The 15000-nt window shown below is 42.3% G+C and overlaps 1 protein-coding gene across 1 annotated transcript in view; it reads right to left on the reverse strand.

The window, feature by feature from the left end:
- LOC123511141 (cohesin subunit SA-2-like) overlaps positions 1-15000 on the reverse strand; it is a 40229-nt gene that overhangs the window by 961 nt on the left and 24268 nt on the right. Inside the window, 16 exon segments of the mRNA XM_045266766.1 lie at positions 994-1039; positions 1449-1606; positions 2238-2446; positions 3352-3522; positions 3860-3993; positions 4976-5129; positions 5662-5850; positions 11322-11483; positions 11626-11838; positions 12146-12331; positions 12505-12707; positions 12710-12722; positions 13021-13546; positions 13888-14018; positions 14282-14376; positions 14577-14781. Of these exon segments, the coding sequence (XP_045122701.1) occupies positions 994-1039; positions 1449-1606; positions 2238-2446; positions 3352-3522; positions 3860-3993; positions 4976-5129; positions 5662-5850; positions 11322-11483; positions 11626-11838; positions 12146-12331; positions 12505-12707; positions 12710-12722; positions 13021-13546; positions 13888-14018; positions 14282-14376; positions 14577-14781 (2795 nt within the window).

Consider the following 15000-nt stretch of genomic DNA (forward strand, 5'->3'; position numbering starts at 1 on the left):
AAATGTCTGAAATGCTCTTCTTGTCTATTATAAACTATGAATTATATTTTCTTATACTTGGACTGCTTCGTTGTCTTACTCAAGTCAGCAGCTCTAACTGAACTCACTACAGAGTAAGACTTGTTCCAGATTTAAGGTAAGAAAACTTCCTCCTCATGCTACAAAACTGTCACATTATTCTATTAGGCTTGGCTGATCCAGACCAGGCAGCACACTCCTCAATCCTGTTCTTGCATGAAGTGAGATGTGGGACTCTTTGCTTAAACAAACTGAAGAATTTCGTGGGACTCGTTGCTTAAACAAACTGAAGAATTTCTCACGCAGTCCAAGACTATTTTCTCTCTCCATTCTTTTGTGTCAGCCTGTGTCATCCCTCTTAACTCCATCACAAACCACTACACTGTTAGTTGCTACACTACACACAAACCAACCACTATACACACCACAGCCTCAACTCAAGCCCAGCTCATCCACCAGGACTATCCATCACTAATACATTTTATTACAGTAAATATTGTTGCAAAAATTAAAACACTAAATTGAAATAATCTCTTGCCATTTTATCAATTCATTTATCATATATTCTCAAACAATGGCATAGCAGATGTAGCAAAGTTAACTTGTAACCTGCAACACATCATTTGTCACATATTTCTAAAACGATGCTGTAAATTCCACGAATGTTCCTCTCATAAGACTTTACTTTAACTTAAGCAGGAAAACTTTACAAAGGCTGATATTTAGATATTAATGGGGATAATTGTACCTTTTTTATGTTAGTGGGCATAATTGTACCTTTTTTATATAAGTGGGTTTAACTGTACATTTTCTAATCTTTTTCTTTTACTTATGTCTGGTGAAAAAATGCTGATCAAATGAAAGGTGGTGCCCGTTGAGCTGTGCTGTGGTGCATCCAGTCCCCCTACCCTACCTACATGAACGTCAACACAAGGACACGTGTACTGTACCAACAGACACACGACTGATACTCACTGGAATGGCACGTCGTCGTCATCATCGTCATCATCATCATCATCCACTGTGGCAAGGGAAAAGCAAAGAAGTTATTGAATGTGTATGAATGTGTAGTAAAAATATCTCTTCCCTTCTTCCAGCACACCTCTAACCTAACCTAACTAACTAACACTCACTCTCTCTCTCTTTTCTTCCAATCATGTTTCCTTTTCCTTTTTGCTCTATGTTGGCAGCACACTTATTAACTTTATCTACTATTCAGTATCGACATGAGCTTCGCTACTGACAGGGAGACAATTAATTTAAGCATACATGCCCAGAATCTGTCTAAACAATGACAAAAAACCCCATTTCATAAAACTTGTAATGAGACAGATAATTTATAATTCATGATTTGTGCTGCACTGTATTCCATTCCCAGCATTAATAAACTGCTTCACGTGACACAACATAACACAGCGCCACCTCCTCACCATGCTTGCGTTTCCTGGTGTAGGCTCGCTTGGAGGTCTGGGGCGGCTGGTCTCCCTCCCCATGCACCAGAGAGTTGCGGTACATGAGCAGCGGCTGCCAGTCCTCGCCACGGGAGCTCGGCATCCCGGCAGCAATGCGACGGTCCAGATACGCAAGGCTGAGAGAGAGGGGGAAGGAAGAACTTGTCAAAAGAATTCCAATCCTGGTTTACTAAAGTAGAATTCACTTTCAAGAATCATCTTAAAACCTTACTTTTTTTTCATTTTTCAAGTTAAAGTAATGCTTTAAATCCTATGGATATACTCAATTTAAATGTTTAAAAAAAATTTTTTTTTGTATTTTAAGATGTAACTCGTTCATAAATTACTACTATTACTATCATTATCATCATCATTCTTCTACTATCACCACCACCAATACCAATCACTTATACTACTGCTATTACCACTACTTAACTATTTCCTTACTATTACTGCTTACATATTTTCTTTTCTCAATGTTACTTTTATTCCAAGACTAAATAAAACTCAGCTTACCACATTGGCTCTCTACACTGCATTATATTTTTGCCTCTTAATTTTGCCACATCTCTCTAAGCTATTCTTTCTCTCCTTTGCCACCTTCTCAACATCACTACTAGACCAGAAGTGAACCAGACCAGAAATTATCACTTTCATTCTCTCATTCATTGTTCTACTCTTATTGCTTAGTTACTTCCTATCTACTTATCTTGAGTCTTGTTTCACTACAGTTCCTGTTCTCTCCTCTTTCTCCTCTGAACAACTTACACAACTCTCTTGTCTTGTTTAAGCAGTTTGTTGGTGAATTCCGTCAGTATCTCCAGGAAGGCCAAGTTGGGTGGTGGCTCAGTGGGATCTCCCTGGTTCTCCGGCGGGTTCACAGCAAAGAGGATGCCCTCCCGGTGCAGAGCAGTGATGGCCTCCCTGTTCTTGACAGCATCCAGGCCAAAGGACAAAGCAAACCTCTTTGCTAATTCCTGCAAGAGTCAGAACAAACAATTGAGTTAATACAAATATTAGAAATTCAAATAAATTATTAAAAAGTAGTAATACACAAAGTAAAAGAAATGCCTTACCACAGAAGAATAACACTGGTGAAAAATGCCAGTCTGAACCTTTCTATGTAGGATGTCACCACTCATTAAGTTGATGATTTTCAATGGAACTTTGAAAAATTTGTTAATTAATGAAGGGGTCATTTTCCAAACTCTAACTTTTAATCAAACTAAAAAAATTAAATGATTCTGATTTTTCTACAGTAGAACCTTATTTGTTTTTTTATTCATTTTTTCAAAACAAACTTTCCTAAGGAAATTAATATCTACTGAAGCAATTTTGTGGACTTTTGAGAGAGTAATCATATGTGTGTGTGTGTGTGTGTGTGTGTGTGTGTGTGTGTGTGTGTGTGTGTGTGTGTGTGTGTGTGTGTGTGTGTGTGTGTGTGTGTGTGTGTGTGTGTGTGTGTGTGTGTGTGTGTGTGTGTGTGTGTGTATATATATATATATATATATATATATATATATATATATATATATATATATATATATATATATATATATATATATATATATTTTAGCAGTTATCAAATAGATTTTTTAATCAGTAGGAAAAAAATCTTGTGCAAAAAGAAATTTTTTCACTTATTACATAATTTCTAGAGAACTTATACTTTTCTTTTCCACTATCCAAAATAATTATGATGAAGCATTAGCAGGTACCTGTATCAATATTCTTGATATGTTCATGACATAAAGCCTTATCATACAAAACACAATATAATCCAATCATACATACAATTCATACACACACATACATACACACACACACACACACACACACACACACACACACACACACACACACACACACACACACACACAACCTTCAAGCTGATGAAGTCAGCACTCTGCCTGTTGATGCGGCCATTGTCTTTGTGCAGCTCCCGGAAGATCATGGTGAGGGCCATGGCCATGGTGCGGGCTGAGTTCACCTTGTTAATCTCCCGAGCCTTGCCCAGCGTGGCTTTGATGATGTCACCATAGTCATCGTAGTACTGGGGAAGTAAAGACAGGCCACACCATGAGTTATCACTCCAATTCATTCATTTTCATTAAAAACACACCCATTCTTCACCAACCACTCATCAATCTCAATGAGTCTCTAACATCCAAGGAAAGACAACTACACCTCTCTATTTAATTATAATAACTCTATTACTCCTAGTTCCTCCTCCTAAGAAAACTAAGCTTCAAGTAACTTCCTCTTAAGATTAACATAAACCCTTCCTTCCATGAAAGCCTAAGCCTTCTCTCTCCGTGAAAACTTGAGCTCTCTCCCTCCACGAACAAGCCATGAGCACCTAGTCCCCCTTGGCAGCACTGAGCACTCACCCTGACGTAGTGCTTGAACACGTCGGCAGCAACCATGGTGGGCAGGACGTTGTACACAATTAGTTTACAGAACGTGGCCAGGAAATTTCTCCGTTTGTGCAGCTCCTCAATCTTGACATGCTCATCTTGCTCTTCTGCACAGTGAATGGGGGAGAAAAGGTGAGACTGCTGACTTCAAACCACATCACATCAGCTGCTTGTTTAGAAGTAACTGAATGATTGATCTTAACCCTACACTGTGACATGAAACAATCTGCACCACCAAAAGCAACATGTGAAGTTTTTATATACATCTACAAGAAAGTTAGCAATGAAAAAGAAAACAGTTTGTAATTTCTTCCCAATTCAAAGGAAGGATGTGGCTGTAGAATGCAAGTAACAAGTTGTAAATGTGTCTAAAAGTGATTGATAATTAGGGAAAGGTGTATCAAGTGGCAGTTAAAGAGTTAAAATCCTATAGTAAGTCTATGACATATGGCAGCCCATGTCAGAAGTATGTTAAAATACTCTTTTTTTCAATGTAACTTGCAAGATGATAAAGTAAAACCAATATGGCACTAAGGAAAAGTTAAGGAAAAAAACACCTCAGACTATAGTAACATATGCCAACAAATTACACAAAAACTATATTCTTTCTTTGAATAAATTGTTGCAAGATGATAAACCCAAAATAAAAATGGCATCAAAGGAAAAGAAAAGCAAAATAAAACAAAGTACCTCAGACTAAATAAACACACAGAACCCAAATAAACACACAAGCACACAATAAAACCACTACTCCCATTCCTATTACCAGACCAATACTCAAGAAAAACAAATAAATAAATTAAAAAAAAAGCAGTGGACAACAAAAACATAAGGAAAAAATAATAATAGAAATAAAATAAAGACATACATAAATAAAACAGAAGCATAACACAACCATAACTCTCATCACCAGACCAACACAACACAACACAACACTGATCCAGCCCTATCTGTTCTCACCTCTCATCAATAAATACATCATAAAAAAAAGACATACATAAACAAAACAGAATCAAAACACCACCATAACTCTCATCACCAGATCAACACAACACAACCCAACACTGATCCATCCCTATTCGTTCTCACCTCCCTCGTCGTCAATAAATACATAGGTCTGGATGAAGTTGTTGAGCAGGTGTTGCATGCCACGGTCCGGCTCATATTTCAGACCTGCCACGGCCGGGTTGGAGGAGAGCTGGCGGCTGAAGATGATGAGCAGGTCGCACATTGTGACGTACGCCTGCAAGGATGATAGAGAGTGGTCAGGTTTGAGTGTGAGGAGCCATGGTAGAGGTGTGAGGGAAGGGTGAGGCACAGAGGTGGGTCATGGGTAAGAAGTGATGGAAAGGTTGAGTAGTAGTAGCAGTAGGGTAACAGTAATATTAGTAGTCTCATAAGTAGTGCACAGACCAACAAAGACATCACTAGGGCTATCTGTTTCAAAGCGACACATAACCTTTCATGAGAAAATACAGAATTAAGTTTACAAAAAATCAAATTAAGAGAGAAAAATATGTAGACAAGCCCAGCTATCCCCTGATCATACAAAAGTAGCCAAGAATCAACTGGCTAAAAATTTTCATAAGTCAAAGCAGGAAGATAAAAAATAAACAAAAAAAATAAATAAATTACTTAATAAAAATAGAAAAATAAAATTTTAAACAATGATTTTTATATTAATCTCAAAATCACTACCAATTGTACATTTACGGATTTTTTTCTGCCTAACCACGTGAATCACTTGAGCAAAACAACAAAATCTAGTTCCTTGCCTCTTCCCTGAAAACTGGGATGCTGGAGTTGGCCAAGAGGTGTTTGCACGCCTCAAAGAAGAGCTGAAGGCGAGTGCGCAGAGCCTCCACAGCGTCCTGGGTCATGGCTCGCTTCTTGTCCATGTCCTCTATCTGGTGCAGCTCCCACATCAGCCCATAGAAGCAGGACGATATGCAGTACTTGGTGGCCTGAGGAAGACATGGCGACATTCCTCCTGATGTTAAGTAATGGATCATGTGATACCCACAAAGGGAGGTTTCAAGGCATTTATACCTGTCTTTTGGCTAACCCTATCAAATCTGTAAGAGGACTGGCAACTGAGTGGATCTTTTTCTTCCATTTATTTATTTATTTATTTATTTATTTTTATTATTATTATTATTTTTTTTTTTTATTTTTTTTTTTTTTTTTTTTGCTCTTGGCCAGTTTTTTCCTCTTTCATAAGACCAATGGAAAGCCATCGCTAAACATTTTGATGTTCCCATCATGTCTCAGATGACTAAAGAAGTCATTAAGAATGTAGTTGTTGAACATCTAGTGCAAGAAGGTCAGTTGCTAGGAAATGCCATAGAAGAGTTAACTCCCATGTCAGCCTCTACGAGAACTATAATACACAGTCCCCAGGAAGAACAGGATAAGAGTAGGATATGTCAGTGGGAAATTGAGAAGCTTAGACTAGAATACCGGATGCAAGAAAAACAAATGCAACTACAGGCAGAAAAAGAAGAGAAACAAATGCAACTACAGGCAGAAAAAGAAGAGAGAGAATTTCAGTTAGAACTTAAAAGGCAGGAGAAAGAGTTAGAAATTCAGGAGTTAATCCTAAGAAATTATGCTAAGTTTAGGGGGGAAGAAATAGATATAAAGAAAAAGTTAGCAAGCTTTAATCCTGCTACAACTACTACTCTAGTTCCACCTTTTGATGAATTTGATGTTGACGGGTCATTTCGCGCCTTTGAGAGCATTGCTAATAGGAATAAATGGCCCAAGGATCAGTGGGTGTCTCTCCTTGTCCCCAAGCTAGTAGGAAAAGCTTACAGGGTATACAACAGCCTTAGTGATGAGGTAGAGTATGAAGAGATCAAAGGTAACATTCTAGACGCCTACTCTATCACTTCTGACGAATACAGACAACAGTTCCGAAAGTATGTGAAACCAGACTTTCACACCTATGTTGAATTTGCTAGTGAGAAACTAAGACAATTTAAGAAATGGTTAGCCGCCCTTAACATTACCACCTTTTCGGAGTTGCTCAATCTAATGGTCCTGGAAGAATGGAAGAACAAGTTACCCTTTAATATTCTGAGGCATGTGGAAGAACGGGAGAGAGTGATCTTATGTCTGCCGCTAAAGTGGCTGATGCGTTTGCTTTGTTGATGGGATCCCTGGGTAGTAGAGGTCGTGGTTCACTATCTAATGTTAGGTCCTCCTTTGGGGAAGGTTTTGGGGCGCGGTGGTAAGCCGACCGGATTCTCGCCAAATGCATATAATTCCCCTGGTGTACATACTGTAAGAAACCAGGTCACACGATCCAAAAATGTAGACACCCAAATTGCAAGGCCTCTCAACGTCAACTTTCTTTTGTGGCCCCTAAACCTAACACATTTGAGAACAAGAAACCAGTGGCCCTAGCTAACCCTGTCAACTCTCCTCTAGAACTTTATGACTCGTACATGTATCAAGGTAAAGTGTCCCTGACTGATGGTAAAGACAAGGCAATAAATGTCAAGGTTCTGCGTGATACAGGTGCTGCCCAATCCATCTTAAGGGAAGATGTCATCCCTAACATCAAACAGGCTTTCACTGGGGAGAAGGTGATCCTTACAGGTCTCGAATCACAGCTCTCCTATCCCTTGGCTAATATTAGCTTACAGTGCCCTTTCATTTCAGGAGAGGTTGAGGTAGCCATTAAACCTGGTGAACTGCCAGTACCGGGGTACATCTTGTACTGGGTAATGATCTTGCGGGTAACTTGGCTGTTCCAAACTTAATTGTTCTTGATTCTCCCTTAACAGAAAGTCCCACTAAGACCCTGGACGAAACATCCCCTCACTTCTTCCCAGTGTGTGCAGTCACCAGGTCTCAGTCCAAGTCCCCTGCCCTTTCACCACCTCCTCCACCAATGATTGCCTCTACTGACAACTTGTACAATAACATCATTTCAAAGGAGAATTTGATTAATGCTCAGGAACAGGATCTCACTTTGGCTAAGATCAGACATGTTGCCAGTGAGACAAAGGATATGTCTAAATTGCCTTGTTTTTATTATCAGGAAGGAGTCCTGATGCGTGCCTACAGACCTCCTGAACTGAAACAACTAGACACCTGGTCAGAAACACATCAAGTTGTCATCCCTTGTCTGTAAGACCAGCCATTATAGAACTAGCTCATGATGGATTGTCAGGTCATCTAGGCATCCAAAAACCTACAAGAAGGCTCTTCAACATTTTTTTGGCCAGGAATGAAAAAGGATGTGTCACACTATGTAAAACATGTCACATATGTCAAATTGTGGGTAAGCCTAACGAACGCCTTGTGCCAGCTCCTCTGACGCCTATTCCAGTTCAGACGGAGCCCTTCGAAAAGATCATTCTAGACTGCGTAGGGCCCTTACCCAAAACCAAACGAGGGAATCAGTATTTGTTAACCCTCATGGATCCCACTACCAGGTACCCTGAAGCATTCCTCTTAAGAACATCACATCAAAGACCATTGTAAAACATCTAATACATTTTTTCACCTCGGTAGGAATTCCAAAACAAATTCAGTCTGACAAGGGTAGCAATTTCACTAGCAATTTTTTCCAACAGATAGTGAATGAGCTAAACATCGACCATGTAACCTCCTCGGCTTACCAACCCCAATCCCAAGGCTGTCTGGAGCGGTTTCACCAAACATTAAAATCCATGATGAAGAAGTATTGCTTGGAGCATCAAGGAGACTGGGATGAAAGTATCTTTTTTCTTCTCTTTGCCTTAAGAGAATCTCCTCAAGATTCTTTTGAATTACTCTATGGTAGACAGATCAGGGGGCCTCTCAAAATATTAAAGGATCAATGGTTTACTCAAAATACTCCTTCAAGCCCCAGTGTGTCTGACTACATCAGTAATCTTAAGAATAAAATCAGTGAAGTCAGATCTTTTGCTAAATCAAACTTCCTCAAATCTCAAACTAAAATGCAACAAAATTCTCTTCCCAAATCTGTCATGAGAAGTTTCAAACCAGGAGCCAAGGTTTTACTTTTTCTCCCACTCCAGGCAATGCTCTTCACAGTAAGTTCATGGGACCTTATGTTGTGGCTCAAAAACTAAGTCCATTAAATTATGTGGTCCACACTCCTGACCGTCGTAAGGATTCCCAACTAGTTCATATTAATCTAATGAAACCTTACCACTCCAGAGAACCAGAGGACGACTTGTCTCGCACTGTACCTGTATGTCTGGTAGGGAAGGAGTCTGGTCCTGTGCCCCCCGAGGAAGAGTCCGACATCGAATTCCTCTTCTCGTCACCTAAAGGACGCCCTCAAACAGCCAAATCATGTCCAACCTTGATGAGGTTTTTCTTTCCTTAACACCTTCACAACAGTCTGATCTTAAAAAGTTATTGCTAGACTTTTCAGAAATCACAGGTGACCTTCCAGGACTTTGTACTACTATCCAACATGACATAACATTAATATCTAATGACATCAAGCCTATAAGACAACCAGCCTATCGCATTTCACCCATTAAAAGAGACTTGATGAAAAAAGAGGTAGACTATCTGCTCTGTCATCACCTTGCAGAACCTAGTATATCCCCTGGGCTTCTCCTGCCTGTTAACATCTAAGCCAGATGGTAGTAGTCGATTTTGCACCGACTACAGGAAATTAAATAAAGTGACGGTGCCAGACTCCTACCCATTGCCCTTGATAGAGGACCTTATAGATAGTATAGGAGTAGCCAAATTTGTAACCACTATAGACTTTACTTAAAGGTTACTACCAGATTCCCCTCTCGGACGAGGCCCGAATAATATCCGCCTTCATCACCCCCTTCGGACTATACCAATACACAGTGATGCCCTTCGGCTTGTCTAATGCTCCCGCCACCTTCCAGAGGGCTATAAATTACATCACCCAGGACTTGGAGGGAACATCTGCCTATCTGGACGACCTGGTGGTGACTTCGGACGACTGGGTGACACATCTGACCCGTCTTCGGAGGCTGATGGGTCGGTTGCAGGAAGCCGGGCTTACAATCAACCTGGCCAAGTCCACCTTCGGGAAGTCTACGGTGGTCTACCTGGGACATGTGGTGGGGAACGGCAAGGTTCGCCCCAAGAGAGCTAACGTGGAGGCCATCCTTGGCTTCCTGTCCCTACCACCAGGAAAGCTCTCATGAGGTTCTTGGGGATGGCTGGTTTCTACAGACGATTCTGTAGGAACTTCTCCACCCTGGCCGCCCCCCTGACGGACCTTATCAGCACTTCCGTCCCCTTCCACTGGACCCCGACCTGTGACCAAGCCTTCCAACATCTCAAGGCGTTCCTCTCCTCGGAGCCAGTGGTCTGGACGCCAGATCACTCCCGCCCCTTCCATCTACAAGTGGACGCGAGTGGAGTTGGAGTGGTGCTGTCCTTCTACAAGCGAACCCCACAAGCGGCATCCTCCATCCCATCGCCTATCACTCCGCCAAGCTGAAGAAACATCAACTCAACTACTCCACCATCGAGAAGGAGGCTCTGGCACTCGTCCTGGCGCTCCAACGTTTTGAGTGCTACCTTCATCCTGGTCCTCAAACTACGAAGGTCTTCACCGATCACAATCCTCTGGCCTTCCTTCACGCCATGAAGAACCGAAACCAACGCATACTTAGATGGGCCTTGTTAACTCAACCCTTCAACTTGGAAGTCAACCATATCAAGGGGGTGGACAACATCATCGCCGACGCCTTATCAAGATCTCCCATCTCACCTCTTTCATGACCCCATTACGGAGGTCTTAGGGGGGAGGATATGTAACATACTCCACTACCCTCACTTCCTCTGCTTGCTACCTCGTTCACCACCTCTCCACCTCCCCTTCCACATCACCATCTCATGAACCTTCCACATCACCGTCTCATGAACCCTCCACATCACCGTCTCATGAAGCCCCGCTACTGTCCCGAAGTTGGATTCACGCGGCCCCATTCGACTCAAGCGGAAGTGTTAAGCCAGCTCTTGATTTCTGGAAGTCAGTCGAGGTCAAGGCCTCAACCAGTGAACACAACGCCTCTTGGACTACCGTGGGATCAACCATCACCCAGCACTTCACCACTGCGACACCTCATAAGTATCACTTCCCTCGTCCGTGTTTTCCACATTGCCTCCATATAGGATTAGGATTATTGTTAGGTATTATGTTGGGTTCTTTGTTATATTTATTTATGTGTTATATATATATGTGTATGTCAGTTTCATGTGTTTCATGTTATATCTGTATGTGTATGTCAGTTTCATTGTTATTGGGTTATTAAATAGCTTCTTAAGTGCCCCCTTTGCATTTCCTCACCAGTTGAACCTGCAGCGTTTTGTTTTTGTTTTTTTGTTATTGTTCACCGGCTCCCTGATGCCAATCTTACCCATTTAACTGGTGAACGTAATACTATGTCGGTGTTACCAGCAGGAGGCTCCCTACCTTCTCTGGCAGGATCTTGCTGCCATCAACGGCATGTTTGATGTTGGAAAAGAGGGAGTCCCAGATGTTGCAGGGTCCCATGTTATGGCACGAGTAGAAAATGGAGACTCGCTTCACTGAGGATACCAGGGCAAAGGTCTCATCCGCATCTGGCTCCAGCTCCTGATGGGGGAAAAATTAAAGGATTATTTCAGCTCCAACACAGGAAAGTAACTCACCTTTCTCAACAAAAATACAGGTCAGAACTATGAAACTTAGCCTCACATTATAAACCATCATTAGTACAACCCATCATGTCACTCACCCCATCCAGCAAGTTGATGTACTCATCATTGGCTTCTTTGTACTTGTTGACGATCATGTCCAACAGAGATGACCGCGCAATGTCACAGCGAGAGTAAATGGCGTACTCCTCCTTACACAGCAGCTCCAGCGTCTTGGCGGCTGTCTCCAGAACCTCTGTGTCACTGTGCTTGTCTGGCACCTCCTGTATCAGCTTGAGCAGGAGGTCCAAATTCTGACAAGGAAGGTGCAAATCAAAAGAGAGGTAAAACAATGGATCTTTTCTATTAATTCCTTATCAGTTTGGTTCATTCTGTTCTATTCTGATACCAAAAAGAGAATGTCCAAGGAAGGATCTCCAAATTCCAGATCTCAATCTACATTATTCTCATCCCTTCCTCAACTATGAAATTTTTTTACACTTATGACATTTTCTTGCAGTCTCTAACTCAATTTCCTAATATCCACATTTCTCTCTTCCCTAACCATTCTTTTCTCCTTCCCTTTCCTACACTTTCGCTAGGTCTCCCTAGGCAACAAACCTTCTCCTGTCGGCTGGTGGTGTAGATCTCCAGGTCAAAGTACTGAGGAATAATGAGGAGGTTGGCCACCTTCTCAGCGTCCACCAAGTACTTGTGGAGCAGCTGAGGCAGGGTGGGGATGAGGTGCTTAGTCAGTTTGGCTCGGTCATCATTCACCTGCTTGGCCTCCTTAGCTGACAACACAGGCTGCCCAAAACAAGAAGAATTAGGTTATTGTTAAGTCTACTTTCCAATTTTCTTCTTCCCTTAACCTTGCTTTATTTAGAAAAGAGAAGGGGAAATTCATAGAGCATGAGGATAATGGAAATAGAAATAAACAAAAACAAAATCCAAATGATAGATGAGGAGAGCTGTCCTACCTTTCTGGTGGGGCCTCGACCAACAGGTGGCTCCCCGGTGGCAGCCTGCTTGATGGAGCACACCATGATCTCAATGAGGCTGGTCTCCTGCCGGTCATCCAGGGGCTCCTCCATGGGCCCTGGCTCCTCCAGCAGCAGGTCTGTCATGCACTCCCAGTCCTTCATCATGTCGTTGCTCTCAATCAGTGAATCCACCAGGTACGCCCATGCTCATGCAGCTGTGGAGGGAGTGGTGGTGGTGACCAGGGTGGCCATCAGGGAGGGAAAGGACACACTTCTTGTATGTTGATCAATGAAGTATTTCTTCATGTGAGATTTGAAAGGCTCAAAACAAAATAACATAGCTGTTACTTTGACAAAAATTACAAAAATGTTATCACATGTACAAATTCAAGACCAGTCTATACACAATAAAATATATACTTGACTTAGTTTAGATAGCATCTTTTTCAAAATGATACCTTTGGGCAGCAATGATGGAATAATTACAGGATGAGGGAGACACAGACAGCTTACCTCAGACTCAATGAAGAACTGAACCAAATCTCTGATGAGGGGAGTGTTGGGCCGCCTCTTTTTGCCTCTCTTGGTCCTGAGGGCAGCCACAGCGTCATCGTCGGGGATGAAGAGTCGCTCGTTGAGGAAGTCCCCAGCGGCCTGTGCCACAGCGCGGTGGGATGAGTACACCAGCTCATACACGTGTTCACAGTCCTTGTCTGTGAGGATGTCGCGGTGGTGCTTGAGGATGGAGATGACCAGCCGCACGGCCTGCACTGCCACATCATATTCCTTGTCCAGGGTCATGGCCACTATACGGTCCTTGAACTTGCTGGTGAAGAGTTCCAGCTTGCCCTGCAGCTCCTCGCTGGCATAGAGCGGCTGCAGTGCCTGGAGACACTTGAGCCGCACGTCCCCCACCTTGTCGTGCAGCGTCCAGCCGATGTATTTCAGGTACGAGTCGTCCAAGAAGTTCTGGTGGAACTTTTTCATCCACAATCCAATCTCTGCCATGCAGATTGAACGGATCTCAGGAAGAGTGTCCCTGTTGAGGAGAGACAAGTCAGGGTGTGTCAGAAGTCTTGGGATTCTACTCACTAAGCAAACTCTAACAGAGAATTGAAGCATTTTCATATCTAATTCAGTATATTGCCTTTCATAGTTTTCATATAAATTATCCTAATTCATTAGGTTATAACTCATGTTATCATTCTTTTCTAACTTTATTAGGAATGAATGCATAATTCAGATTGAATCATTACCTATCAAAAGTCAAGCAGACAATCCCACACAGTTAACAGACAATAGTGTACACACCTTGGCAAACATACGGGTTTACAAACAAAGGCACATACATACATTGACACACACACACACACAGCTTACCTGTATCTGTGCACAAACACAGACTTAAACATGTAGGTTAACATGTTTTTAATCTCGTCCATGTTCTCCTCCAGCTCCTGCCGTTTGGACATGAGGGACTCTAGGCGATCTGAGGCTCGCTTCTCCCTCGACTGTAGGGAGACAGAAGGCCAGGTGATACAGAGAGAGACCTATGTAAGTAATGCTACAAGACAACACAATCACACTGCTGCCTACACTCTGGATCTGTAGTATAAGCTGTACTGTAAGTGTGAATCACTCCTCTGATCCTTGACATGCCTCAGTATTTATAAAAACAGTGATTCATTATAAAAAATTTCAAGTTAGGATAATTAGGATTTACAACACTAGTTGCCCTTGATCTGACCACGTCACTGGCCCGGCCATCACTCACCTTCTGTCGCTCACTCTCATACTGGCGCTGAGTGTTGTCCAGGTTGACGGACACAGTGAGTGCCACATCTACCAGTGCCGTCATCAGCTTCATGGCTGTGGAAGTCAGAGAAAAGATGAGTTTGAGAGAGAGAGAGAGAGAGAGAGAGAGAGAGAGAGAGAGAGAGAGAGAGAGAGAGAGAGAGAGAGAGAGAGAGAGAGAGAGAGAGAGAGAGAGAGAGAGAGAGAGAATATATGACCAAAAAACATATTGCTGAATCAAATCCGAGGTAACAATCTTGGGGAGAATAACACACCTGCAAGAGTGGCGGTGTGTCTGAAGGCTCGAACTTGAGAATCCGACAGACCAGTGAGGAGGGAGATGACATTGTCCATGAGGTACTGGTCGTAGATGATGGAGTACTGGCACTGCTTCACCAATAGCTGCACAAACTCACTGAAGCTGGTCCTGAACTTCTTCCAATGCTGGCCACTCTGGATGAGAGGGTACTCACCGCTCTCCTGCAAGGGAAAATGGAAGTGTGTCAGTTCTAACCTTCAAAAGACATGTTCAGGCCATCTCAGTCATTTCCAACAGCCTCCAGTGAAGTTATTAGGATTATCAAGATTGTTTCCATGGTTCTAGTGACATTTGACAATAATTCTGGGTCAGCAATGGAAGAATAACCTATGAGAAGACTATGTTAACTCATGAAAAAAGTCTGAAGTATAAAGATAGTT

The sequence above is a fragment of the Portunus trituberculatus genome, chromosome 31, assembly GCF_017591435.1.
Source record: "Portunus trituberculatus isolate SZX2019 chromosome 31, ASM1759143v1, whole genome shotgun sequence".
Lineage (NCBI taxonomy): Eukaryota > Metazoa > Arthropoda > Malacostraca > Decapoda > Portunidae > Portunus > Portunus trituberculatus.